Below are 27,418 nucleotides of genomic sequence, written 5' to 3'. Positions count from 1 at the left end.
GCCCTATGGAGTTTGAGATGTCTTTGAATTCTCCAAGAGGCAACACCAAGTGGGCAGATGGGTCTGGAGCTCAGAGGGGAAGTCTAGGCTAGCCCAAGATTATCGGGGCGGTGGGGTAGATGGAGCCTCTTCTCCCGCTGCAGATCCCTATGTCCGTCCTGGAAATCAGCTCATCCCAGCACCCCGTCAAAGCAGGACTGTCAGATGCCTTCATGATTCTCAATCCATCCCCGGAAGTGCCAGGTGAGTCTCCAGGGATCCAGCGGAGATCCCTGGATGGGGTTGGACTCAGCTCGGATTGAGCCAGGCTGGTGGGGGTGATGGTGGTGGCAGGGAGTGGACAGATGACGGAAGAGCTGAGTGGGAACTGAGGGAAGAAAGGGGGCAGAGCGAGTTCCAACTTTTCTTCATTAAAGCAGAGGAACCACTTTTTTGCAATAAAATCTCCAGTAGGAGGCACTTCTCTAGTGACTGAGAGGCAGGGGAGCCAGGGCCCTTCCACTCAGCACACCTTCCATTTAGAAAATCTCCAAAGATACCAAATGAGGGTTTATGAGTCCTTCCAGGACACAACCATAATTGCCTCCCCTCCCCAGATGATAGAAGGGGCATCACAGGAGACAGGAAAATTAGGTTTCTCTCCTGTCCCTGATCCCTGTGCCATCCCACCCCTCTACCACCTATTCCCCTCCCTGGAGGCAACCAGGGCTACCAGGTTATTTCTAGAGCTACAAGCCTTTGGGTAAGTATATGTATGTATATTTAACACAAATGATGGTGTATCATGCCCTCTGTTCTGCTCCTGAACAAAGTATATCCTGCCCATCATTCTACATCAGCACAAATCTCATTCTTTTCAATGGCTGTGTGATAGCCCATTGCACGGATAGACCTTAATTCAACGAGTCCCCTGGGGAATAGAATTTTCAGTTGTTTTAATCTTTCACTACAACAAATAATACTGCAGTGAATATTCTTGCAAATAGGTACCTTTATGTCCCTGTGTGAGTATTTCCATAAGATTAATTTCCACCACTTCACTTACCCCTTCACTGTCCCCCTCTGCACTCCCAGTGCTCTAGCGAATGGCTCAGACCCTGCTCCATTGCTCCAGTCAGCATCTGCTCTGACTGGTTGGTTAATGCCCATACAGAGCTGGTTGCTAAAGAGTTTCACTATCACCCTGATTGTATTAGTTAGCTACTGCTGTGTAACAAATTATGCCAAGACTAGCGGCTTAAAACAACAAACATATTATCTCAGGATTTCTGTCAATCAGGAAGCAAAGCATGACTTAGCTGGGTCCTCTCTGGCTCAGAGTCTTTCACAGGCTGCCCTCAAGGTGTTTGCTAGGGTTACAGTCACCTCAATGATTGATGAGGGGGAAATCCATTTCCAAGAGTTTTCATGTGATTGTGGCAAGACTCCATTTCCCCCTCAGTTCCTGCCATGTGAATCCTCACAACATTGTAAATGAAATCTGTACATTTGTCCCTTTTCAAATAAGGACACAGAGGCTCAGAGAGGTGGACTGAATTTATTGTGGTCACACAGTAGAACTGAAACCCAAATCTCCTGTTTTTTTAAACCCTGGGGTCCACTATTGAGACTTTCTAAATCTGACCTACTCCCATTCCACCCAGAGGGGTGAGTCCTTTCCTTTTCAGTTCCCCAGAAATCCACAGCCCTGTGTGCACACACCCCAGGCTATTTTGCAGGAAGGACAGTTCTTGGCATCCGTGGCCCTTTCCCCTCCCTGAGCATTACTGCACCATGGGGGCAGAGTCTATGCCTCCCTCAAGGGCTCTGTGGCCAGCGGAGTCTCAGGAAATGTGTGTTGGATCCAGCTGTTGAATGAGGGTGAATTAGAGGAAGTCAGATCCCCCGAGAGTGTCTGCATCTGAGGCTCCTCTGTGATTCTGGAATGAAAGGTTGTTTTAGAACAAGCCAGGGAGATTTGAGGAGGTGGGGTAAAGGAAGGGGGCAGGAAGCACAGCCCACCTGAAATAACAGGAGGGCAGCTGCGCCTGATCTGTGAGACTGGGAGGAGATGCAAGGGCTCTTTTGTGGGACGTGCTAGATTCAGTGACGTCAGATGCTGTTTGCAGAGATGCTGGGTCCACCAGCCGAGCGAAACCCAAGCCTGACCCCCAGATACTGCCCCGTGTCCAGTCTCCCTTCCCTCTGCTGCTCCTTCCTTCTTGTCACTCCCAGACAGATATGATCATGTCATTCTCTGGCTCCTTACTGCCTACAGCCTCAATTCAAAGTCCGTAATTTGGCTTTTAAGGACAATAGCCCACCTTTCCTTTTTTTTCCTTCCAGTTTTATTGAGAGATAATTGACATACAGTACTGTATAAGTTTAAGCTTAAGGTGTACAGATACTGATTTGACTTACATATATCATGAAATGATTACAAAGTTTAGTGAACATCCATCATCCCAGATACAAAATTAAAGAAATTTTAAAAAGATTTTTGCCTTGTGATGAGAACCCTTAGAACTTACTCGCTTAACAACCTTCATATATAACACACAGCAGTGTTAGTTATATTTACCAGCCCAACTTTGTAGCCGCATCTCCAAACCCTCTTGTCACCTACCACTGTCTGTCCCGACAGCACTGGTCCATTGGGGGCTGCCCTGTGTTCCCCAAACACTCCAAGGGCTGTCTGCATCTTTGTGACACAGTCCATAGTGTAAAAAGCCCCCCACCCCAATCCTGTTATCGCTTGGCAGAATCCTACTCATCCATTGGTCCAGCTCAGATACTGCCTCCTCCACGTGGCAAAATTCCTGGCTTCCTCCTCCATCCCCCTGGCTCTTTGTTAAGAGCTTTAACATAGAACTTATGACACTGGCCTGCTCATCTGCCCTCTCCCCAGCTAGCTGCAAGCTCCTTGGGGGCTCTTTGTGGCCCCAGCACTTAGCCCAGTGCCTGTAGCAGGGCAGGTGCTGAAAAAATGAGTAAGAATTCAAGCGTGAGGGCTGAACGGAATGGGTGTAGCAGAGCCCCTGTCCTGTGCCCTCTGGTGACCCTAAGTGAGAACAGGAGCTGATCCTTGAGTTCAGGGGTGAGTGCTTTGATAATTGCATCTCTCTTTATCCGAGGTTTTTAGCTTGGGGATCCAGGCATAGACACTGGAAGGAATATTGAGGTGCGAGTGGAGCATATTCACGTATGTGTATTTTTCTGGGACAGTATCCGTGGCCTTTAGTGGGTTTTAAAATGGGCTACATCCTCTGCTTTGGGGAATGATAGCTTTTATGTGCTTAAGAGATCAGAATCCTCTGGTCTGACATTCAACCCAGCAAGTAGGGAATTAGTTTGAATTAGATTGAGCTGCAAATAACAGAAAATTCCAAATAACCATGATAGAAGTTCAGGGAGAGCCCTCTGGTCCACAGACCCTATCGTCACTGTGGATCTTCACATTATCCCAACCCACCTGTCCTACAGAATGGGTGGTGTCACTGTCCTGGCACCCAAGCTTGGCTCCCTGCCTGGGGTGCTGTGAGGAGCTGAGTTTATTCCTCACTCTTAAAGAATCCCTCAGCCACTGAACTGTCTGGGGGACCAGCTCCTCCCCCAGGCTCCAGACAGGTTCCTCCCAGCCCTGCCTGAGGGCAGAGGGAATTCTGCACAGTCTCATTCCTGGGTTTGAGGGAAGAAAATGCCCAAAACAGCCAGAGTTTCTCCTACCATTACTTCCTTATAGAAGCCACTCCACAGGCTTTGGAGCAGGGAGTCTGCAGAGTAGGCTTCGATGCAGAGAGAAGCTTCATGTGTGATTCGCCGCGTCTGTCTGCAGGGGCATGCCAAACGTGCAGGGTCGCTGGTACAGGCTTTATTTGACTGGAAGGGCCCTCAGGAATCAATATAACTTCCTCTGTTCATTTGTTGAAGACACCTTTTCTCTCGTAGACAGTATAAAAGCAACTTTAATGTAGCCAACATCAAAACTGACAGTGATTCTGATTTAATGGAATCGATTAATAAGGGATTTTCATTCCAAATGGTAGCCGCGCCCCTTGACTGGTCCCAGAATGGCCTTGGATGACACTAACACTTGGGTCTTCTCCTTTACCAGAACTTCCCTTTCCTTTCAAAGGCAGACTTGAGAACAGAAATGTGGCAGAGGCCTGCGCTGTGCCTTAGTGCTGGGCTGCAAGGCAGGGGTTGGGGGGAGGCCCCGGAACTGACTGCAGAGGAGTGAGGACCAGCCAAGGGAGGGCATGGCGGGTGGGGGAGGGGGAGGGAGGCACGGGTGTCGTCACCAGATCTGGCCCTTTATGTCTTCTCCTTGCTCCCGATAAAGGATCTTTTAAGGTGCTGCTCTTCATTGCAGGTTTTTTATCCATCCCGGGGCCCCTCCTCTCCCCAGCACAACCCCACCCCCACCCACCCCTTTTTCACTTTTCTATTTTTCTCTCTACTCTGCTCGCTGAGTACTACTTGACTCCCTCCTCTTCTCTCTGCCTTTTTCTACTTTCTGTGCTGAGGAGGACCCTCCTGCCTCCCCTCCTGGGCCAAAAGCTCCTTGGAGTACAGGACTGTGTTCATCTCTCTCGGGTCCCCTGCTGGGGCTCAGTTCATGATTATGAAAAGAAGAACCAAATGAGCAAAGAAAGACTTGAATGAGTAAAGGAAAACTTTTTCCTGAACCACCATCTTTTATTTTTTTATATTGTAGCCACCATTTTGGAGGGAAGTTTGTGGCTGGACCCATCAGTCTGATTTCTTCTGACCAAAGCGACCCTGTCCCCCTGGTATCTAGTATTGAAACAAAGTGGGACATGCAAATCTCTCTTTTAAGCTGTGAACATCTCTTGGTGGCAAGGCAGGGCTTCCCGTGCCTGGACGGTAGTATTTCCGAATCTTTGGTGAGTCGAAGCAGAGATAAAACAGAACGTCTCAAACTGCCAGAAATGTGGCTCTGGGGCCGCCCTCTCGGTTCCAGAAGGGATCTGTTGGTCATGCAGATGGACGTCATTGTCCTTGGGTGAGCCCCAGATGTTGGCAAGATAATCTCAAGGCAAATAACACAGGCGGGGATGTTAAGGGTTCTGTTTATAGAGGAATAAAAATATTACCAAACCATACACTTAAACAAGTACAAGCTGGCAGTTAAAGTGAGCGAATCTTTTTAACCAGAAATTTGTTTCTACCCACCCACGCTCTTTCCTCTTCTGCCCTGCTGACAGGGCTGTGTTGGTTTTTAGAGGACATCTGACTATCTCTGACTGCACCCTCACTTAAGGCACATCCCCAGCTCTGGTCCCAGCTAGCTGGTGGGAAACCCATGCATAGAGTCTGGTGTGGAATTTGCTGGGAGCCCCACCTTCCCCAGTATCTGTGCATCTCTAACCCTGAAATCAGCTCTCTTGACAAGTCTGTGTCTTTCTTCCTGCCCCAACCCTGACTCCCTTTTTCCTCCCATTTCACCTTCCTTCTCATCCTTGCAGATGGAGAAATTCTGAAAGTTTTGAACTCTAACTTCAGAAAGGGCAGGTCTGGCTTTCTGTGGTCCAACCAGGGCTGCCCTTTTTAGAAAGGCCATAATCTGTGGTGGGCTGGGGAGGAAGGGTCTTCCTTTGTGCTGCAGCCTGAGGTTGAAATGTTGCAGAAAAATGTGTTACACCTGGGTGTTACAGCTCAGTTGTGACAGCAACCTGCATTTGGGCAAGAGACCAAGCAGCATTCCGAGAGTTGGAGAACTCAGGTTTATTACGCCAGTGAGCCCAGATGAGCTAACACTCCAAGCTCTGAACCCTGTCTGTCGGTTTGCACAGGCCTTTATAGGCTGCCGGTTTTACACTTTGTAACATCATATGCAAATAAAGTATAACAGAAGTTGACCAATCAGGAACAAGCTTTGTAGAACTAGGCCAATCAGGGGTGAGAGAAATAACCAATCAGGAGTGAGGGGAATAACCAATCAGGAGTGAGCTCCATGCAAATGAAGTACTACAAATGGACCAATCAGAAGTTAGGGAAGTGGACCAATCAGAAGTGAAACTAATAACCAATCAGGAGTGAAGGAAATAACCAATCAGAAGTGACTCAGGGAACCAATAGAATTTTAGGGGTAAGCCATTTCAGAGGCAAGAAGTGAGATAGAGCCTCTGGGCCAGGGAACCGAATGGTGCGCCACGAGAGTAGTGACCCTGTTTGGGGGGTCTTGCCTGTCTTTTCATGGGGCTTCCCGCCTCAATACTAAGTTGCTGAGGTTTTCCTGACTATTTGTAAGCCATTCATTCATTCAGAGTCTTTTCTTGAGACCCTGTTCTGAGACCCTGTTTTGGGGTGAGGGGCTCGGGGACAGAGACGAATAACTAGCTGGCTCTGCCCTTGGGGGAAGCTCACACCCTGCAGAGGAGGGACCACTAACAGCTCCCAAAGGAGGGGGATGTCCTCAAGGAGGGCCTGCCATTTGAGCTGAGCCTTGAAAGATGAGGCAGATTAAGGAAGAAATGTTTACTCAGAGTCTAGACCCTATGGCCTCAGGCATCTTGGAAGTCCTGGAGTTTCACATTTGTTTTATCCTATTACATTGTGGTGCTCAAAGAGGTGATTCTGTAAGAGAGATGACACCTGGGGGTTGTGGGTGGGATGCAGCCGCAACTTCCCCATCCTACACCTGATGTCTCACATCCCCCAGGCTCACTCAGAGCCCAGGCCACCTTCACAGAGCAGCTGGTGTCACATGGGGCAAGCCCTGCAACATATATGGTTCTGTGGGTGAATTGAAAATTAGTGCTTCTGGGCAGATGAATTACAGAAAGGTGCCCTTCCTCACCCCAATCTCTTTCAGACCCATTCCTGCTTGGCAAGGGGCCCTTCTTGTATTTAAAACAAAACAAAACAAACAAACCTACAAACCTGTGTGTTTATCAACGTGAGTGCTCGCGCGAGGGCGCGAGCGCGCATGCGCACATGCGAGTGGGTCGTGCTCCCGTTTCAAGTGCAGGACTCAGACTCCTGTTTGGTTTCGGGGGAGCTTTGCTGCCACCAGCACCAGAACAGTTTCCTGTTCACTGAACAGAAGGTTTCAAGGACATTCTGCAGCCCTTGCGAAGTTTCTGGGGCTGAGGTGTCCCCAGGCTCTGCAGCAGGACAGTGGGGTGTGGTGGGAAGAGAGTGTGCTTTGGGGTCAGACCACCTGAAGATCAATTCTGGGTTCAGTAGGAGGGAACAGTTCCAGGATTGAAGCTAAAATAATGATAGGAACATAGCTGGGATATTCTTTTGAGCAGCGGGTGCTCCCCTAGATTCTTTGCTCAGGATGGGGAGCAGGGGGATGGGGTGCCCAGTGGCTGCACAGGGACACCCTCCCTTTCATGGATGCCCCTATTGAGTTCTGCTGCCACCTTGGGAGACTTTACTCCAAACACCTTCAGCTGAGTGAGAAACTTATATCCTCAACTACTCTGGGCTTCTAGTGAAAAAAAAAAAAAGTGAAACGAGCTTAAGTGAACAGGGGTGCACTGGAAATACTGAAGTAGCCCAAAGAACCAAAGAACCAAAGAGCTAACAGCTGGGAAGACGGGCATCAGGGCAGGTCCCAGGACTCCAGAGCCTAGAACGCCATCAGTACTCCGTGCCACACTCCACAAGGTGGCTTCATTCTCTGGCTTTCCCCATGAGGCTGGAACAGAATCTGAGCATGCTTCTTCTCAGCATCATTACTGGAGTGCAAAGGGCCCCCTTGTTACAGTAAAAAAAAAGTCTCAGGGAAGGTTTCTGATTGGTCACAGAAGAAGATGCAGTACAGACCACATGGAGGAAGAGACTGGGGGCACTTCCTTCTGTTTCCAGAAGGCAGAAGGGGTGCTGGGCAGACCAAATACTAAGTGGCCTTTTCTTCTTATGGGGAAACTCATTCACGAAGCTCAGCAGCTGGCTGCCTGCCTTTTGGAAATGAAGGATGCCTAAGTCATGGTTCTTAGATGGGCGTGGGGATGTGGTGGGAAATATCAGAGCATCTCAGACTGCCATGTTAGGAAAAGTCTTTTCATCTACAATCCCAGCTTTTTCCTCCCAAGGATGTTGTATCCAGTATTTCTGTCTTTCCACTTTTCAGACAGGAAACTGAGGCCCGAAGTTTATCCAGCTTGTTAGGAGCAGAACTCGTCTCAAAACTCAGGTCTCTTGACTCTGAGGTCCTGTAGGAAGCTTCTGCAGGGACTGAGGCAGGACATAGGCCTGGTTCCAGGCCCTGAATCTTGCTCTGCCCTTCATACAGGAAAGGAGAGGTTCTCCAAGGTCAGCCTGTGCATCTCTAGACATTTATAGAGGGCTCACTGTGGGTCAGGTTCAGGACCAGATGATCACAGTCGAATGGCCCCCACCCTCCAAATTGACCCTAATGACCACACAACGTGGTGAGTGCAGTGGGAAGAGGGCATGAATAGGAGGGGACTGGTCAAGGGAGGCTTCTCAGAGGAAGTGGCCCTGAGCTGGATCTGGAAGGGTGAACTAGACAAGGAGAGAAAGGATGGAAGAACATTATGGGTCACGGGAACAGCAGCTGTGAAGGTGCAGAGGCATGCAGAAATGTGGGATCCCTTGTGTCCTGACCCCGGGAACAGCTGGGCCTCTGCATTTGTAACCTGCTTATAACACAACACTCTCCTCTCAAGGTCAGCCCCTGTCCTCCTATCTCCCCGAGGTTTCAACATCATTATCCCAGGTTGATAGGTTTACTTCCTGACCTCAGTGGCTGTATACTAATGCCTGGTTCCACTCACTACGATCTCTTGCCCAGCTGTCAGGCTCCAGGTACAGGCCTCGAAGCCCTCTGGCCATGAGATGCTCCCCATGACAGGCTCTGTCTCTGTTTCAGAATCTCGACGAAGGACCATCTTCGAATACCACCGGGTGGAGCTGGACCCCAGCAAGATCACCAGCACATCTGCCGTGGAGTTCACCCCATTGCCAAGTAAGTAGGGGTTGTTCTTCTGATGGGAGGAGGCATTCCGCTGTCCTGGAAAGGGCTTTGGCGTCACACTGAGTTCCATTCATAGGCCCTCCGCTGACCCCTGTCTAGGAATGGCCACCTAACTTCTCTGGGGCCCCATTTCTCATTTGTAACATAGGCCCAACACCACCTCCCTCCTAGGGCTACAGTAAGGGTTAGAGCCTCAGGCAGTAGAGCTGAGGATGTAAATGGCAGCTCTGACATCAGTTGGCCCATCGCAGGTCTGAGGCGTGGTTTGTGCTTGATACGTGACAGCTGTTGTTATTAATACATAATTGAAACCCATGAAAGAGGTACCTCTGGGAACTTAGCCTGAGCTCCCAGAAAAGATAATCCAGGAACTGAACTGATCCATAAGTTCATCATTGTGTTTTCCTTAGGGGAGAGGTGGTGCTGGTGTCCCTAGGCAGAAGGCAGTAAAGGGATTTAGCCAGCAGCCCTCCCAGAACCAGGGGGCTGGGTCCCTTCCCTCTTCTGCACCCCACTCATCTGCAGTTGAAGACATACCGTTTCCGAGGCCCCAGCTGGGGCTGCGGACCCCACGGGATCGGGGTGGGATGCTCTTCAGGATGTGGTCAGGGCAGCTGGGGAGGATGAGGGGAAGGACAGCACTCACATTTCTGTATTTTTAAAGAGAGTTTCAATTTCAATTTTCTCTCCTGTTTCATGGCACCTCCCAGCTTCCTCGTCCCTGGAGGTTCTGGGAACTGGAGGTGGAGAAAAAAGAAGAGGAAGGAAGGAAGGGTCTTCTCAAAGGCTAGGCCGTGTCCCAGCAGGTGTCCTCCCCTGGAAAAGAGGACCGTCCCAGACACATAGTCATAGGGCCGGGACCTCTGCAGTCACAGCCCCAGCCCCGCTGCAGCTGCTCTCTCTCTAGGAAGGGCTTCCTCAAGGACTGGTGAGAGCAACCTTCAGTCCCAGGAATGAATAAACTGCATTTAGGAACAGGGACATCCAAGGGCAGGGCTAACTGCCCGGGTGGAAGAAGTGAAACATCCTGGGAGCGCATTTCTGGGACACTGTCTGTACATTTAAGCCACTTCCCACTCCTCCAGTGAATTTTGTGAGCGTTTAATAGCACTCAGGACATCTGAAATGCAGATGAGAAATAAAGGTTAGTGGGTTTTATGAATACCACACGAGGCTCCCAGGGTTTTTTTTTTTTTTTCAGCTTAACTGGAGTCATTTAAGGGACCTCCAGAGTCACTGGGAATGACCAGGTCAGGGGCTCCCATGTGGGGAAGGGGGCAGTGCTGCCAAGGCTGTGATCTCAGCTCCTGGGAGGCTGGTGAGCTTTGTCCTCAGAAAACTCTGCATCTTACAGCCTCAGGCTTTCTCCCTTACCTTTGGGTAGGGGTATACTTAGCCGAAATTCTTCCAGAGATGTGGATGCACTATCTTTAAGCCATCACACTTCTTGGCTGGTCCTTCTTCTCAAAGAGACTCATGAAAAGGTGGCCTGGGGTGGAGGTGGAACCCACAGTGGGATCTTGAGGCTAAGAACTCAGGCTCTTGGCTTAGACAGATTAGTCCAAACCCAGACCTGCCACTCTTAGCTCAGGGACTCTCTCCAAGCCTCAGTTTCCTCCTCTGTCAAATGAGGATGACAAAAGCAACTATACATCGATTCTGTTAACTGCCTGCCACTTGCTGGGCGCTACTCTAGACTCTCTGGATGGACCAGAGAACAAAACAGCCAGAACTCTTCATTCTCCAGCCAGGCCAGTCCCTGCTTATTTCTTGCAGATGGCTTTCCATCCACCCTTCCAAAGCCTGCAAAGCCCTGGTAGACAAAAGGACACAGTGCCACCTACAGCCAGTTCCTCCCACAAGGCAACTGAAGGTGACCACGCTGTGCCCACAGCAGCTTTCCTTCCACTCACTGATGGCTGGTTCCCAGCTGCCATCTTGTTGGGGGTCCATGGAATGCAAACCGATTCCCTAATGAATGGGGCTGTGGTAGAGTCCCATGGCAACTCACAGGGTGAAGAAATGCGAGCGATGTCTATTAAATGAGTGGTCATTCTCTATAGTGAGGGGTCACTTCTTGCTGCTACTGATGTGTTCTGTTCAGCTGCTCATCAGATGAGCCCTTATATTGCACAGTTATTCCAGGTCAGCGCCTGTCTGTCCTTATGATAAAATGCATGGGCTGTGTGGCAGCTGCTTGCCTCTCCGAGGTCATTCAGGTTCACTTAAGTGGGTAGCATTTAACTGCAAAAGAACAGCACTGGAACTCCAGCCCCCATACTCCTGCCCCACTGGCCCTCTCTGCTAGGGGTCCACACACCCTCCAGCAACCGCTCCCACTAACTTTTCTGCTCTCTGACTCAGCCCTCCCTGCTAGACCCCAGCTGCCGCTCCTCCCCATGCCTACTACCTTCCACTTCTCCATCGTGCACTGCCCATTAGCATTCTGGCTGCTGTTGGGAGCATCCCTGGGTTGTGCCCTTCCAGGGCCTCTGCACGCAGGGGTCCTTCTGCTTAGACTTCTCCTGCAGGAGAGCTGCCCGGCTGGCTTCCTCCCTTCTCTTAGTCCCTGCCTTCCCAACCTCCCTGAATAAGACACCCCCCTCAACGTCAGCCACTTTCCTGTTCTTCTCTACTTTTCTCCCAGCCCTTCTCACCACTGGGAACCCTCGTGTAGATTAATTTGTCTGTGTACTTGTTGGCCATCTCCTCCACTCGCGTGTGGGCCCCAGGCGGGCAGTGCTTCTGTCTTTCCCTGTTCACGCTGCATCTCCAGCATCAGGGGAGACGCTCAAAAAATGTTTGTTGGAAGAATGAATGAGTGAATGAACACCTGCTAGGTATATTGAGGGGAACAAATGGACAATAGTTGATAACAGGTAGCATCCAGTAGGCTCACCGTGTGGCCGGCTCTGTTATAAACCCTCTCTAGCTATCTCTTCACAGCAGGTCCACCGCAGAGCATCCTGATCCCTCTTTTACAAGTGAGGTACTGAGGCACCAAGAGGTCAGGTCACTTCCCAGGGAGGATTTAAGCCTGGATGAGCAGAGAGGTCAGCACACCCCCTGGGAAGAGCTCACTTCCAAGAGAAGAGAGAGAAGAAAGGAATAGAATCACATATGCCTGGTTTACCCTCGAAGACTCAGCACCCAGACTTCCCTAGGAGGAGGCGAGAGGAGCTGGAGAGGCCAGGAGCAGGCAGTCCTGCCACATGGACTGTCCTCAGGAGGGGGACTGAGCACTCCTGGCCAGCACTCAGTGGAGGTCAAATCAGGACATCTTAAAAAGTCCTTTTCAGTGATTGGAGACAATGCAACTGTATACAAACATTCAACTTGCTGTGAAACTCAGTCTTAATTGTTCCCCAACACTGGAAGAAGTGATAATGATGTGAAGTGATGGAGGCATTAACTAGCGATGATGTGGCGATCATACATACAGCAATATAAATGTATCAGAATCAACATGTGGTACATCTTAAATTCACATGATGTTATATGTCAAATGTATCTCAATTTTAAAAGATCCTTTCCAACAGCCCGCACTCTGCCTATGGAGTGTGTATCTACTTTTACTTTAAACTAAACACCCCACATGTCTCAGTCTCTCTCCCTCTCACCTTTCCGAGATGGCCCACATTCTGCCTATGGAGTGTGTATCTCCTAAGCCATTTTCCCTTCTAGTAAGACAGACCGCACTCTGTCTGTGGAGTGTGTATCTCTCTAAATAAACCTGCATTCACCTTAAAAAAAAAAAAAAAGGTCCTTTCCAACTCTGCAATTGTAGGCAATGGCCCAGGAGTATAACTTCCCAGACTAGGTGAGATCCTTTTGGATGTGCTTACGGCGCCCTGTAATTTTCCTTCAGATGCCTCATCACCATGCTAATGATGTAGTTATTTTTGTTTGATTATCTGTTTAGTGTCTGTCTTCCCATATGACTGTGAGGCCCAAGAAGGCAGGTACCAGGTGTTCCTGCTGAATCCCCAGCACCAGCTCAGGGCCTCACCTCCTGGTGACAAAAGGAAGGGAGGTAGGGAAGGACAGGGGTAGAAAGGGAGGGTGGAGAGGGAGAGTTGGAGAAATCAGGGCCAGACTCAAGTGAGGGTGGCACTGATGACCGCTAGGGTCCCGTCCCTGCTGGTTGGGGCCTCCCGAGTTCTGTAAGGGCCCAGCGTTCAGGAAAGTAGCACCTTTTTGGAGGCCTGTGGAGGGGCTGACGCCGACGGGCTGCTGCCTTCTTCTCTCTTGCAGCCTGCCTGCAGCATCGGAGCTGTGACGCCTGCATGTCCTCAGACCTGACCTTCAACTGCAGCTGGTGCCACGTCCTCCAGAGGTTTGTACCCAGGCTGCCCTCTGGGTCCCGCAGGCAGACTGTGCGAGGGGCCGAGGGGTGGGGCAGAGGTGGCACGGCCTCGCTCCCTGTCTCGGGCCTCACTGTCTACATGAAGGTATCTCTGGCCAGGACTACTCTGATGCTCAGGTCAAGAATATCACAGAAGTGAGTTTCTCCCTGAGGCTTGTGACTGATCGAGGTGACTTTGTTTCACCCTGTGGTGACACTAGACTTCTGGAAGACAGTTTGGAGATTCCAGCTACTGCAGCTCCCTCCTCACACCTGGAAGGGTTGGCTCATCCTTGGGCCAGCCTTCCCAAAGAGTGGTCCACAGTTGGGAGCATCCCAGCATCAGCTCGGGCTCACATTAAACATGCAGATTCCTGGGGCCCAGCCCCCTGCATCAGGATCTCTGGGAGAGAAACCCACGAGCCTGCATTTTAACATGGTGTCTCATCCACAAACAAGTGTGAGATCTGCCGGCTCAGAGACAGGGGATGATCCAAAGACCCACTGCCACTGGGCCAGAGCCCCATTACCCCAGAACACCACCTCAAGATCTTTCTCAGTCAGGCTGCAGCAGGGTTTCCTAAAAACCCAAGGTTGTGGAAATTGCAGGCGTCTGTGGAAAGTTGGGGCAAACTACAAAGCTGTGTTTGCTTGGTTTTGGAAGCAGGGAAAATTCTGGATGAGATTCAGATTCAGGGATAAATTTCTTAAATTCAGCTCCTCTTCCACTCCCTGTTCTGAAATCATGTCCTCATAGATTAGACTCAGAATTGGAGCCCTGTTCTCCTGTCCAAGATAAATAAATGACAGAAAGAAAAAAAGAGAATTTCTTTGGGGACTAGGGCTCCCATGACAGTGGAAAGACTTATAAACTCCAAGAGCCTTTAAGATAATCTTGACACTTGCAAATTACAGAGGCTCGAGTTCTATGCAGCTGTCAGTGTTCCTTTTGCGCCTTTCCAATATTCTGACTTAGGAATAGAAACTATTGCCTTTACAGGAGGCCTGCCCAGTACACAAGACAGAGCTGTGGGCCGGGAGGAGAAAGGGCCCCTCATCAGGCTTCCTTGGGGCCTCAGTTTGCTTTCTCTGTAAAATGGGCTGGGGTTATGTGATTCGAGGAGATGGGGTTGAGGAACGTGCCTGTTTTTTGTTTTTTATTTTTTGAAACGTGCCTGTTATTTTATTTTTAATTTGTTTTTTACTTTGGGGAGAGGTAATTAGGTTTATTTATTTATTTTTAATGGAGGTCCTGGGGATTGAACCCAGGACCTCATGCATGCTAAGTAGAAGCTCTACCACTGAACTCTACCCTCTCCACCCCCCTTCCCCGACCCTTGCCTGTTATTTTAACTCCTCAAATACCAAATGGTATTTTTGCGAAGTGTTTAGGGCCCTTCACATGAAAGGTGCTGAGCCTCAGAGAGTACACGGGGTAGACCCCAGCTTGGTTGTTCCTGGCGTGGGGCTTTGTGGTGTGATCCATCTTGGGCACTTTCAAGTTTGAGAGCCACTGTCTGAGGGTGGGGAGATAATCCAGAAGACCTCAGATGAGCCCTGGAATGCTGGGCTGGCTGCCACCACGTGACTCAGCGTCCAACAACAGCTGAGCCATGAGAACTGCAAAGTGGGTCAGATGAAAGCAGAACCCTGGCTTGATACACCCCCCACTTAATGCATACACCCAAACCCAGAAAACCCTGACAGTTTAATGAGGGTTGGTCATGGGGAGGGCAGGGCCTTGGGTGTGGACACTGCCTTTGCTGGGTTATGTCAGGTCCGGAACAGAGAAGCTCCACTGGGGAGCGTGCAAGGCTGACTCAGTGCTGAGTATCCTGTCCCCGGATGTCTGAGGGCCTGGGCTCACCCAACACAGGCCCCTTCCAGGCAGATCTCCTCAGCTCCAACCGAGAGCAGACTCCAGCCTCCTAAAAAGCCAGAGGTCAGGGCTGCTGCAGTGGGCCGGCCACTGTGGTCTCTCCCACCAGCAGCTGCTGGCAACAACCGCGTGTGTCCTCGGCTTCCCCGTGATGGGGCCGGAGCTGATTTAGATTACTTCATTTATCATGCAGGAGTCTTCCTCTCATCCCACGTTGCCCCCCAGTGGCCCACTCCGGAGACTGCAAGTGACCTTGACTCCAGGATTTGGCTCAGAAAATGAGGGTCCTAACCCTTTGCCTTACAGTGTCTTTGGGAGTCCCATGAGATAGTTCAGGAGCAGCATGTGACTGGGGCCACACCTGGCATCCAGAGGTGCTCAGACAATGGCCATTTCTCATGCCCTTCTCCTTCGCATCTGGGTTGGTTGGCCTGGGGCTTGGAATGTAATGCTCTTAGACCACGTTGAAGGTTCAGTCCTTAAAAGAACCAGTTCTGTTTGGCCTAAAAGAAATTTTAGTTCCCAGCCCCCAACAGTGCCCCTAACCCTCCATCCCTTGAAGCAGTGGGCACAGAGGACCTGAGAGGAAGAGCTCAGTTCCTTTCAGTTGTCCCCACTGCAGGAGGAGCAGCTCAGGGACATCTTCGGAAGCAAAGACTGACAGTGCCTCGAAGCCTCGGCCTCACCAGATCTTGGGAAGATGAGCTGGCAGTTCCTGGTGCAGAGTTAACTAGCCACGACTCCCTTTTCAGCACTGGTGGCTCATGAAACTATCTTCCCATGCAGATGCCCTGCACTTGAGTAGGGCTTGATAGCATCTCCTGGCACCAGAGTGAAGAACAGAGCTTTGAGCATGATGCCGTGGAGTACATTCTCTGGTTCATCCTTACACCTGCACCTCTTCCTAGGGAAGCACTTGACGTCTTCCAGCCCAGCTGACCTTGCAATATCCTCTCGGGGGACCCTTGTCAGCCAGTCTTTAATCTCTTCCAGTTTATGGCAAGACCCTCACTGCCCTTTAATGGTCACACAGCAGGTGCTGGCCAGATCAGCTGGTGTCCACCTTCCACATTGCTTCTCCTTGTGCCAAGTTTAGGCTCCTCCACCAAGAAGCGGGGCTCGGCAAATGAGCAAGACTTTCCCTAGATGAGAACAGTGGTGTGAATTCCCTGGATTTTCAGCAATTTCAGGCTGCCCAGAGTCAGGGGGCGTCTTAAAGGTCATTAGAGGTCAGGCAGTCCGTCAGCTCCCTACACACACACACACCTGGGCAGATGTGGCCTTGGTCCTGGGGAGCTGGCTCAGGAAGAAGGTGAGGATGCCACAAATCGCTTCCCCTCCTTTGGGGCAGGAGGGTCTGACTCCTGATCCCACAGCCCCTTGGTGCCGGAGCACCTGCCTAGTGGTCTTGGGGAGGTTCGCCCCTTCTTTGCTATCACCAGAGAACTGTTACTGCGTTGGGGGGGAAATGGAGGGGATGGCTTCTCTGTCAATCCCATCACACCTCTGGCCTTTTGGTTCCCCTTGCAGATGCTCCAGTGGCTTTGACCGCTACCGCCAGGAGTGGCTGGCCTACAGCTGTGCCCAGGAGGTGAGAGGGTTCAGTGCCCCAGGAGTGGGGAAGGGCCAGGCTGCTGGTAGCCCCTCACTTGGTAGCTTTTCTCAAGGCGTCTTTGGCTCTTGGTGAAATTCTCCCCTCTGCCTGGGGCTGGCCCCACCATCTGCTCCGAGTTGGCCAATGTGGGAGGTTTTCGAGGGCTTGGTGGGTCCCTAGGACAAGTACTTCTCTTGGTGACTTGGTCTTGCTCCCCAGGGACTCTTTTGGTCCTTGCAGAGGGGACCTTGGATGTGACCTTGGCCATAGCAGGATCTCCTGGGAGGCTGTACACCTGGTGATGTTCAAAAAGCAACTGACCTAGCTCCAACCCACCAGCATTGAGGAAGGCAGTCGTTCTGGGAGTGAGGAGGGTGGTTCCCCACATCCTCCACTTAGAATCCCATACAGGTTCCTTCTCACTTCTGGAATTTTCCAGAATGCTCAATACTTTGGGTGGAGAGCATCGTATTCTCACACCTTATACTGACACAGACAGACCCAGTCATCCATCTGTCCTTTTTCCCTCCCTTCCTCTCTCCATCCCTTCTTGCAGTGCAAGCACATGGCATGCTGCCCTGCACTTGCTCTGATTTAATCCTAACATGGGCCCAGGAGCTGGGGGTCGGTGCCTCAGCTGATCAGAACAGGAATCTGAGGCTCGGAGACATTTAGTGAGTTGGCCAGCATCTCACAGCTGGGGAGGTAATGAAGGTGTTGGGCCCAACATTTAAATGTGAACCCCTGGAATTACTGCTGTGTGTTCACCATCTCCTGTTTTTATCAGTAAGTCTGGGTAAACTGTCTGTTTCAAAAAAACAAAACCAAAAAACTTGTCCAGGAGCCCGCTTCTGACATTGGCTGTTAGCGAATGTACAAATTTGCTTTAAATATTTAAGATTGGCATCTCAGCTGCTTCCTTTGGGAAGGATTCCAAGCAGCTGACAGATAAATTGCCCTGGAAGATAAGACGCTTTCAGGATAAAGTGGGAAGCTTAAATGCATTCAGGGCCCACTTTGGTTAGATTACCACCCTCGGACCACGCACCAGAATCTTAAATCTTTTGGCCACTGAGGGATGAAAGTGCCCCCACCGTCCTCCTGTGTGTGGTGTGGCCGTGGGCGAGGCCTCCGTCCAGGGCAGCGCCGGGTCTCTCTTGCAGGCAGAGGGCAGGACGTGTGCAGACTTCCAGGACGAGGACTCCTTCTCGTCCTCCCCTGACAGCTCCTCCAGCCCCTTTGACGGAGACCTCACCACCACCTCCTCCTCCCTCTTCATCGACAGCCTCACCACAGAAGGTAAGGGGGAGGGGGGAGAAGGGGAGAAGCCATGGGAAAAGCCACTGCCTTGGAGCATCCCTGTCCCTGAAAGGGATTACCTCAGGGAATAGGACTGCTCTGTCCTTTCACACCTGAGTCGCCAAGAAGAGGGGTCACTTGCTGATGAGAGGCAGAGCCGGGTTTAGACTGAATGGACTCCATGCCCTCATCAGTGCTTGGGGACAGAACTTACTGTGGCAAAGAAAAAAACTGATGTCTCAGCACAGTGCCAGGCATTTTACATAGCATCTCAGTTCATCTTCACAGCAATTCTCAGAGAACCCGTGAGGTGTTACCATCCCTGTAGCTACACTCAGATGTGAGAGTGAAAGAAATTGCCTCATTTTCTGTGACTTCCCTTCAGGCTCCCATCCCCCACCAGGCTGGCATGGTGGGGAGTTCCACCCCGATGGGGGCTTGGCTCCCTGCTGCAGTGACATCGAGCGGGCAGAGGGTGGGGGTGGGGGCAGCTCTGGCCACCTTGGGTTGCTGCTGATCCATCTCTGCTTCTTCAAGCCTGGCTGTCCCCTGCCTTCTCTGCCATCCCCAGGCCTAGGGTCTTGTCAAAGCTGCCAGAGATCCAGCCACCCTGTGGGAAGCCTGTGCAGGCCCCTTGGATTCTTTGTCTATCTCTGAGAAATTCCTCTCTCATCCTTCTTCAATACACGGATGGCATCTAGGTTTTGGCCCCCTTGCCCTAAGTCTGAGACTGAAAGACCTGTGGGCTCTTACCACCCTCCCTGGGCTACATACCTGCTTGAAAGGGGCAAATTAAAAAGCGGAAAGGAGAGAAGAAAGTTAATATTTTAAAACATTATTCAGCCACAATCCCATTTTGGAGAAAAGGAAATGGGCTCATAAGGGGCAAAATAGGTTACTCAGTGGTGGAATGTTCTTTCCATGGTGCCCCCAGCCTTTCTAAAATCAGCCTGGAGATCTGGAGACCCAGAGCAGGAACCCTGAATCTGGCTGGAGGGAAGTGAACAGTTCAAAGAAAGAGCAAAATACTCACTGGTCCTCCTAAAGATCCTACCTGTTGACCCTGCTGGATCCACACCTTATGGAGGAGATGCTAAGGCTCAGAGAAGTTAATGGCTTGCCCAGGGTCACACAGCCATAAAAAGGTGGAGTGAGGTCTCCTCTGGCTCCAAAAGCAGCAGTCTTGCCCCTCGACCCCACTGCCTTTCTCAGTGCTGAAAGAAATAGTAAAGGGTCTTTGTGGATTCAGCAGATGGAAAAAATAGCGAAGGGTGAACAAATGAGGCAGATTCAGACAGCTCCCATCACTCTGGAGTTATCCAGGAATCACAAGGAGCTGGTTAAGGTGCTGGTTGACAGCAGAGTCTGTGCCAGTGCTGTGGGGGACTAAATAAATTACATGAAAAAGAGCAGGAGGAGACCTTACCCTCAGGGAGTTAATAGTGGGGACCAGGGCTGACCTTCTGGTTAAAGGAAACTCCACTTAAAAGGAAGAAACCCCTGGCAATGGCCCCTGAGTTAACCCTAAGTGCTACTAAGGGCACATTCTTCCTTCTTGGTGGTTGTTTTTGGTATTTTTTGGTGGAGATACTGGGGATTGAACCCCGGACCTCATGCATGCTAAGCACATGCTCTACCACTGAGCTATATGCCCCCCTACCCAGGGAACATTCTGAGCCCAGTGCTGGGCTGGGGGCTGCAGACACCCCTCCCCTAAGTCAGAACCCAGCCTTTCCTTTGGAGTTTATGTCTGGGTGAGCCACAGGGTTATAGACCAGAAGGGTGGCTGTGGTGGGCGTGGAAAGCATGGCATATGGGGGCCAGATTCAAAACCTAACTTAGAATTATTCTCCATTTTCTCCCCATTACTGCCATGGTGGGCCATCCATACACAGAGGCAGCATATTCTGTTCATCAGTTTTATCATGTGTGTGTCTCCTGTCAGCCCAGGAATGTGTCACTTCTGTTTGCTGTGTAATAGTCCCCATCAGAACACATTAATTAGAGTGAGGACAATTATGGCTCCATGCCCTTCCAGTCCTGGAGGAAGTGGCAAAGATGGTCAAATTATCTGCATAAGAAAAAAAGTTTTGGTGAGAACCTTCCCCAACCCCCAGCTCTTGAAGTGTCTAGCAGGACAGGTTTGAGTCACCCCCTGCCTATATGATTATAGCTCACACAGGGAGACTTGCTGGAGGCAGAGTCTATCTCGCGGTACAGGAAGATGTTGTGGATGAAGGGGATACAGCCAGAGGGACCTGCCTGGGCAGGGCAGGGTTGGAGAGCTGAGAAGTTAGTGGGAGCAGCTGCTGGAGGGTGCATGGACCCCTAGCAGAAAGGGCCAGTGGGGCAGGAGGTATGGGGGCTGGAGTTTCAGAGCTGTTCACTTGCAATTAAATGCTACCCACTTAAGTGAACCCGAATGACCTCGGAGTGGCAAGCAGCTGCCACACAGCCTATGCATTTTATCATGAGGACAGACAGGCGCTGACCTGGAATAACTGAGCAATATAAGGGCTCATCTGATGAGCAGCTGAACAGAACACATCAGTAGCAGCAAGAAGTGACCCCTCACTATAGAAAATGATGACTCATTCAAAAGACATCATACAGATTTCTTCACCCTGTGAGTTGCCATGGGACTCTACCACAGCCCCATTCATAAGGGAATGGTTTGTATTCTGTGGACTCCTAACAAGATGGCAGCTGGGAACCAGCTGTCGATGAGTGGGAGGAAAGCTGCTGTGGGCACAGCGTGGTCACCTTCAGTTGCCTTGTGGGAGGGACTGTCTGTAGGTGTCCTGTTGTCTGCCAAGGGTAGATGGAGACTGGGCTACAATGGATTTCCAATGGTCTAGATTCAGAACAATTTGATTCCAATAAAGTTAATTTGTCTAATGATGCTTAGGGTTACTTTAGTCAGTTTTGATGAACCAATTCATCATTTTGAAGTTGTAGTAATGAAACAGACTCAGAGGCATATATAAATACCTTGTGTATTGAAATTCCTGAAGAAAACAGATCTTTCTGTTATATGCCTACAAGTCTATTTGTTTTGTTTCACTTTGAATTTTTAGGGGTGCTTTTTAAATTTAACTTTTTTATAATTATGTAACAGTTAAATGATAATTAACATGGTTCAAAAGTCAAATCTACAAAAGCAGGAATATTAAAAGAAGTTTAGTTTCTAGTTTTCTCCCCTCCATCCTATTCCCTCCTTCCTCTGTGGGGAACCATTTTTACATTTTCTTATGGCTTATTCTTCTCCCTTATTTAATGTGATTTTCTGATATTTGAAGATTTACTGGCAATGTATAGCAGAGCAGGGTGCCATGTCCAGGCACTGGGATGTGAAGAGGTTAGGTGTTGAGAGGCTCACAGTCTATGGGAACAATGAGACCCAAGATGTTGCAGAAACAGATACCAAACGCAATGGAAGGACCCACCCATCTGCCCTCCCAGAAGCGACAGAACCAGGGCCAGGACTAGGGTGAGGCAAGTGAGGCACTCAATGCAGGTAAAATTTAAGGAGGCACCAAAAAAAAAAAAAAAAAAAGCAATAATCAAGATAAATAGTATTTTAATGCAATATTTATAAAAATGAAAATTAATGCCAAAAACCCCATGATGAACAAAATACCAAAATTTTAATAAAAGACAGGATCAGACCCTGTTTCACCTGTGTCTTCCTAACCTCATCCCTGCAGAGGGCATTTCAGAGGTGGGACTTCTGAAAGAGGAACAGTGAGGGAAAGGAAGGGCATCTCCTGCAGGAGGAACAGTATATGCAGCAGCTCAGAGGTCTGCGAGGTCTCCAAGGTCTGCAGAGCCTTCAGTGGCTTGTCACAGTGCTGAGTCATGGCGAGTGACAGGAGAAAAGAAGATTGGGACAAGCTGCGAAGGGCCTTGAACATCTGTGAACAAAGAGGAGCCAGAAAAAGCCTTGAAAACGACGAGATCAGCAGAGGTCCCGGAGGAGAAGTGCATGCTGCTAGACAGAAACTGTGGAAGGTTCCATTTGTTTAAAGTTTTGCTGCTTGAAGCAGTCACCTCCAGTCATCCTGGAGAGCACTCTCCTGACATGGAACTCTTGCCTGCCTTTAACTCTGGGCCTTTGTCTGGCTCCTTCTTCTGTCAGGGTTCCCAGTCCCACATCTCACTTCTCCTTTTTTTAAATCATTGTTTTCTTCCACTTTTATTGGGATATAATTGATATACATCACTGTATACTTTTTTCTTTTTAATGGAGGTACTGGGGATTGAACCCAGGACCTCTGCTTACTAGGCAGGCGCTCTACCACTGAGCTATATCCTCCACCCTTATCCCTTCTTCTTGACTCCCTTTATCTGGGTGACACCTGTTGGAGCTTCATTATTCTGGATTATTATTACCCCTCTGTCCCCGCCATGACCAGTTAACTCCTTGAGTCCCCAGCATCTACTCCCAGTGCTCAACTCATAGTAAACACTCAGTACATATTTGTTGAATGAATGAACACTAGGGAAGGTTGGCTTGTCCGTGACCTTCTCCCTTTACACTGCTGTGTGACTTTGACTAAGTCCCCTCCCCTCTCTGTGCTTCAGTTTCCTAACCTTCAAAATGAAGGGTTGGACTGAACGTCCCTAAAGCTTCATCCAAACCTAAAGTGACCAAGGCCATCATGATTCCACTAATCTTGTGCCTTCTGTCCTTTCTCTTTGAAGATGACACCAAGCTGAATCCCTACGCAGGAGGAGACGGTGAGTACACAACTGCCCGCCCCTCCTCCTCAGACCACCGCCCCTTGGGCCCACCCTGGAAGATGCTGCAGTGGTCCCTCAGCCTCTTTGCTTTTATTCCGAGTGGGAGAGGGAGAGACAATAGCGGCCAGAGCTTCCCAGACTTCCTGCTGGGGGGAAGGCAGGGGGCTTCTGGGCATAGACCCCCTAGACAAGGGGAAAAATCTACACCTAGACGTTTCTCGTCTCAACTGGGAACCTCCTGCAGCTCGCCTGGCCTCTCTGCTCTGGAATATCCACCACCCTGAAAGGAGCGAGAGGAGGAGGGGGCACTGAGCTGGGGCAGGCGTGGCAGTGTGGACCTGTGCCCATGGCCTCTGTCCCCAGGGCCTCCCCGTCAATAAGTGGTGGAAAGCAGCTTCTCTCACTCAACTTGCCTTTGATTCCCAACCTGAGTTGGCAGAAAGTACACAGAAGTTGTCCACCACAATTTTCACAGGGTGCCAGAAGGTGGGGCCCCCTTCCCCCAGGACTGCTTGAGGGGTTATCTCTTCTCTGGTGATGTGGGCGCCCTACCTCCCCTGCCCTTTGCCTGGAGCCTGTGCAGCCATCACAAGGGGGAGATGGAAAAGCTTTTCAACTCTGGGAGAGGAGAGGCTTTTAATACAGCGCAGTTTGATTGGGTCTCCCACCTCACTCCTCTGTGGGCAGCAGGCGTGAGTGTGCACGTGTGTCTGTTGGGCTGAGGGGAAGCCAGGGAAGCTGGGCCACGTTCCCCTCACTCCACACCATGTGCTCCTCAGGCTGAGTCCCGACCATCAGATCATTGGGGTCACTGAAGGCTGTGAGCTGACTGCAGGTCAGGAGAGGCCAGCTTGGGGCATGTCATCTCAACTCTCCCAACTGTTGGCAGATAGAGGCACCAACCATGCCCAAGAGCGCCCCAGGATGGTTTCTCTCCTAGGCTTTTTCTGCTTGCAGGAGATGGGGAACACAGTGATTTGGGAGGCATGCAACATCTTATTAAAAATCCCCACCCACGGTTGACTCCCATCCCACCCACCCGTGAAGTAAAAAGGATTCAGTATTTCTGTTACTTACACGCACATCTGTCTTCTCTATGGCAGTATCTCCACATCCTTTTAAAGTAGAGAGAAGAAGCAAATAGCCACCCCAGGCAATTCAAGGAACAAGGCTTCTTAGTGGCTGGCACTGACTGTGTCTTGGACAAATCACTTCTCTTCTCTGCATTTCCATTACTTCAGCCATACAAGGAAGGGATTGGACGGGATGAGCTTCCAGCTAGACAGTCTATGGAAAATACCCAGTCTTCTCCTTCAGATGTATTTCAAATGCTTGGGATGTTCTCAGAGCGTGTTTGCTGGTTTATTAGCCTTCAGAGGACCAAGTTCATTTGTTTAATTGAGTGCCTCTGATGGATCTGCCTTTTTTTCCTAAGAGTTGAGGACACAGAGATGAATAAGACGCTGTCCTAGCCCTCCAGAAGGTCACAATCTGGTAGTGGACAGTGACAGGTAAAAATGTGGTCATTTTGCTATCACAGTAGCTAACACTTACTGAAGTTGTCTGAGGTACCAGCCATGACCCTCAGAGGCTGACATGAATCATCTCATTTTAACCCTCAAAATAACCCTATTGTATATTAATAACAATGTTATTATTATCCTTGTTTTACAGAAATGATAACTGAGACACAGAGAGGTTAAATAATTTGCCCAAGGTCACACAGCTAGTAAGTAACAGAGCCTGGATTTGAACCCAGGCAGCCAGACTTTAGATCCCAAACTTTTAACTATCACATGCCCTTTGTGAATTCCTTAAAATTCCTTAAAATTATTGGAGAGAAATTTTATGATCCTCATTAGACATTTGGGCAACTTTTAAGTGATTTTGGAAAACCGTCTGACATGCGCTAAGAACAGTGTTACTGTCACACTCATAATGGTTCCACCCACTCCCACCCCACCTTTTCATGGATTTGATAAGTAGACCTGGTTGTTCTGTCGGCTTTCATCTCTGGGACTTTGTCAGACCCAGGACCCCATGGCCCCACCCTCCCTGCTCCCCTGCAGCTGCACCCTGACCTAATGGTCTCCCCACAGGCCTTCAGAACAACCTGTCCCCCAAGACAAAGGCCCCCCCCGTGCATCTGGGCACCATCGTGGGCATCGTGTTGGCCGTCTTCCTCGTGGCAGCCATCATCCTGGCGGGGATCTACATCAACGGCCACCCCACCTCCAACGCTGCGCTCTTCTTCCTCGAGGTCAGTGCACAACTGGGCTGCAGCTCCACCGTTTGCGTCTGTGTCAGCGTTTTTCCAGCCACTCAGTACCTGCCTCTCCCCATCTCATCCCTCACCTGCCACATGCCAGGCTCCTGTTTCCACCTGAGGGACTTCATCAACTCCATCCGGGCACATCTAGCACTGGTTGGTGCCCGTGGAGTCCCTAACCCCCAGGGCCTGGCACCTCAGAACTCCCCTGGCCCTCTTGTCCTGCTGAACGGTCTCTACTCTTGCTCCCCAATTTGTAAAATCAGAAGAGTCCCTAGAGGAAAGGAAGAAGGCCAGAAGTGTCACACATGCCCCTTTAGTGGCTGTGCAGCCATCTCCTGTGATTTATGGTCTCTCACACCCAATCCAGGCCTAGAGCCTGTTCAAACCCATAATGGAACTGAGGTCTCTGCTGTTTGCCTGCTGTGTGGGTTTTTAGATTAGAATTGACAAGCCATATGAATCGTAATTGTTGCTCTGTTGGGGAGCTTTCGCTGAGGATGCTGTCGGTTTTTTTTTTTTTTCAGTGGAGGTACTGGGGATTGAACCCAGGACCTCGTACATGCCAAGCATGTGTTCTACCACTGAGCTATACCCTCCCTTCTGAGGGTGCTACAGTTTTAAACATCTGAGAATTCAGAAGAGCCAGCCTGAGGTGCAGCATGGGAAGTTAGGCCCGGGCCTCTTCACTCGGGGCCACAGAGCTCAGTAGCCCCCGCCCCAGCCCCCAACTCTCGACATCTGACTGGCTCTCCACATTGCACAGTGTGGGGCCTCTGTGACCACAGTCCTCCACGAGCCCTCAACCTCATCACCCAGAGGCCTAGGTGGTTCCCTCCCCTCTGTTTAGATACCCTCTGTTTCTTGTGAGTTCTAACTAGTCATTCTTTTTTTTTTTTAATTTTACTGAGTTGTAGTCAGTTTACAGTGCTGTGTCAATTTCCTGTGTAGAGCACAATTTTTCAGTCACACATGAACATACATATATTCATTGTCACATTCTTTTTCACCATGAGCTACCACAAGATCTTGTATATATTTCCCTGTGCTATACAGTATAATCTTGTTTATCTATTCTATATATACCTGTCAGTATCTACAAATTTCGAACCCTCAGTCTGTCCCTTCCCACCCCGCTACCCCCTGGCAACCACAAGTTTGTATTCTATGTCTGAGTCTGTTTCTGTTTTATATTTATGTTCATTTGTCTTTTTCTTTTCTTCTTCTTCTTCTTTTTTTTAAGATTCCACATATGAGTGATCTCATATGATATTTTTCTTTCTCTTTCTGGCTTACTTCACTTAGAATGACATTGTCCAGGGACATCCATGTTGCTGCAAATGGCATTATGTTGTCATTTTTTATTGCTGAATAGTATACCATTGTATAAATAATACCACATCTTCTTTATCCAGTCATCTGTCGATGAACATTGAGGCTGTCTCCATGTCTTGGCTATTGTAAATAGTGCTGCTATAAACACTGGGGTGCAGGTGTCTTTTTGAAGTAGGATTCCTTCTGGATATATGCCCAGGAGTGGGATTACTGGGTCCTGTGGTAAGTCTATTCCTAGTCTTCTGAGGAATCTCCATACTGTTTTCCACAGTGGCTGCACCAAACTGCATTCCCACCAGCAGTGTAGAAGGGTTCCCTTTTCTCCACAGCATCTCCAACATTTATCACTTGTGGACTTTTGAATGATGGCCATTCTGACTGGTGTGAGGTGATACCTCCTTGTAGTTTTGATTTGCATTTCTCTGATAATTAGTGATATTGAGCATTTTTTCATGTGTCTATTGATCATTCGTATGTCTTCTTTGGAGAGTTGCTTGTTTAGGTCTCCTGCCCATTTTTGGGTTGGGTTGTTTGTTTTTTCCTTATTAAGTCATGTGAGCAGCTTATATATTCTGGAGATCAAGCCTTTGTCAATTTCACCTTTTGCAAAATTTTCTCCCATTCGATAGGTTGTAATTTTGTTTTGCTTACGGTTTCCTTTGCTGTGCAAAAGCTTGTAAGTTTAATTAGGTCCCATTTGCTTATTTTTGCCTTTATTTCTATTGTTTGGGTAGACTGCCCTAGGAGAACACTGCTGAGATGTATGTGAGATAATGTTTTGCCTATGTTTTCTTCTAGGAGGTTTATTGTATCTTGTCTTATGTTTAACTCTTTGATCCATTTAGAGTTTATTTTTGTGTATGGTGTAAGGGAGTGTTCTAGCTTCATTGATTTACATGCTGCTGTCCAGTTTTCCCAACACCATTTGCTGAAGAGACTAACCAGTCATTCTAAAGACTGAGACTTACTAAGGCAAAGGCCTACCTGGTTTCACCCGGGGA

At 49.6% G+C, this 27,418-nt stretch overlaps 1 protein-coding gene and 1 non-coding gene across 3 annotated transcripts in view; one reads left to right on the top strand and one right to left on the bottom strand.

The window, feature by feature from the left end:
- PLXDC1 (plexin domain containing 1) overlaps positions 1 to 27,418 on the top strand; it is a 71,361-nt gene that overhangs the window by 30,117 nt on the left and 13,826 nt on the right. For both annotated transcript variants that reach the window (XM_032457903.1, XM_006176370.3), the window contains exons 7-13: positions 144 to 243; positions 8,849 to 8,944; positions 13,208 to 13,289; positions 16,708 to 16,768; positions 17,935 to 18,070; positions 22,775 to 22,810; positions 24,913 to 25,073. In XM_032457903.1, the coding sequence (XP_032313794.1) occupies positions 144 to 243; positions 8,849 to 8,944; positions 13,208 to 13,289; positions 16,708 to 16,768; positions 17,935 to 18,070; positions 22,775 to 22,810; positions 24,913 to 25,073 (672 nt within the window). The remainder of the gene's footprint in view (positions 1 to 143; positions 244 to 8,848; positions 8,945 to 13,207; positions 13,290 to 16,707; positions 16,769 to 17,934; positions 18,071 to 22,774; positions 22,811 to 24,912; positions 25,074 to 27,418) is intronic.
- Positions 22,315 to 22,386, bottom strand: TRNAT-AGU. The gene has a single exon. It is a non-coding gene; the product is annotated as a tRNA-Thr (tRNA).

Source organism: Camelus ferus, chromosome 16 (assembly GCF_009834535.1).
Source record: "Camelus ferus isolate YT-003-E chromosome 16, BCGSAC_Cfer_1.0, whole genome shotgun sequence".
In the NCBI taxonomy this organism is placed as follows: Eukaryota; Metazoa; Chordata; class Mammalia; order Artiodactyla; family Camelidae; genus Camelus; species Camelus ferus.
The sequence above is the reverse complement of the archived record's forward strand: the minus strand, read 5'-3'. Positions and strand labels throughout refer to the sequence as shown.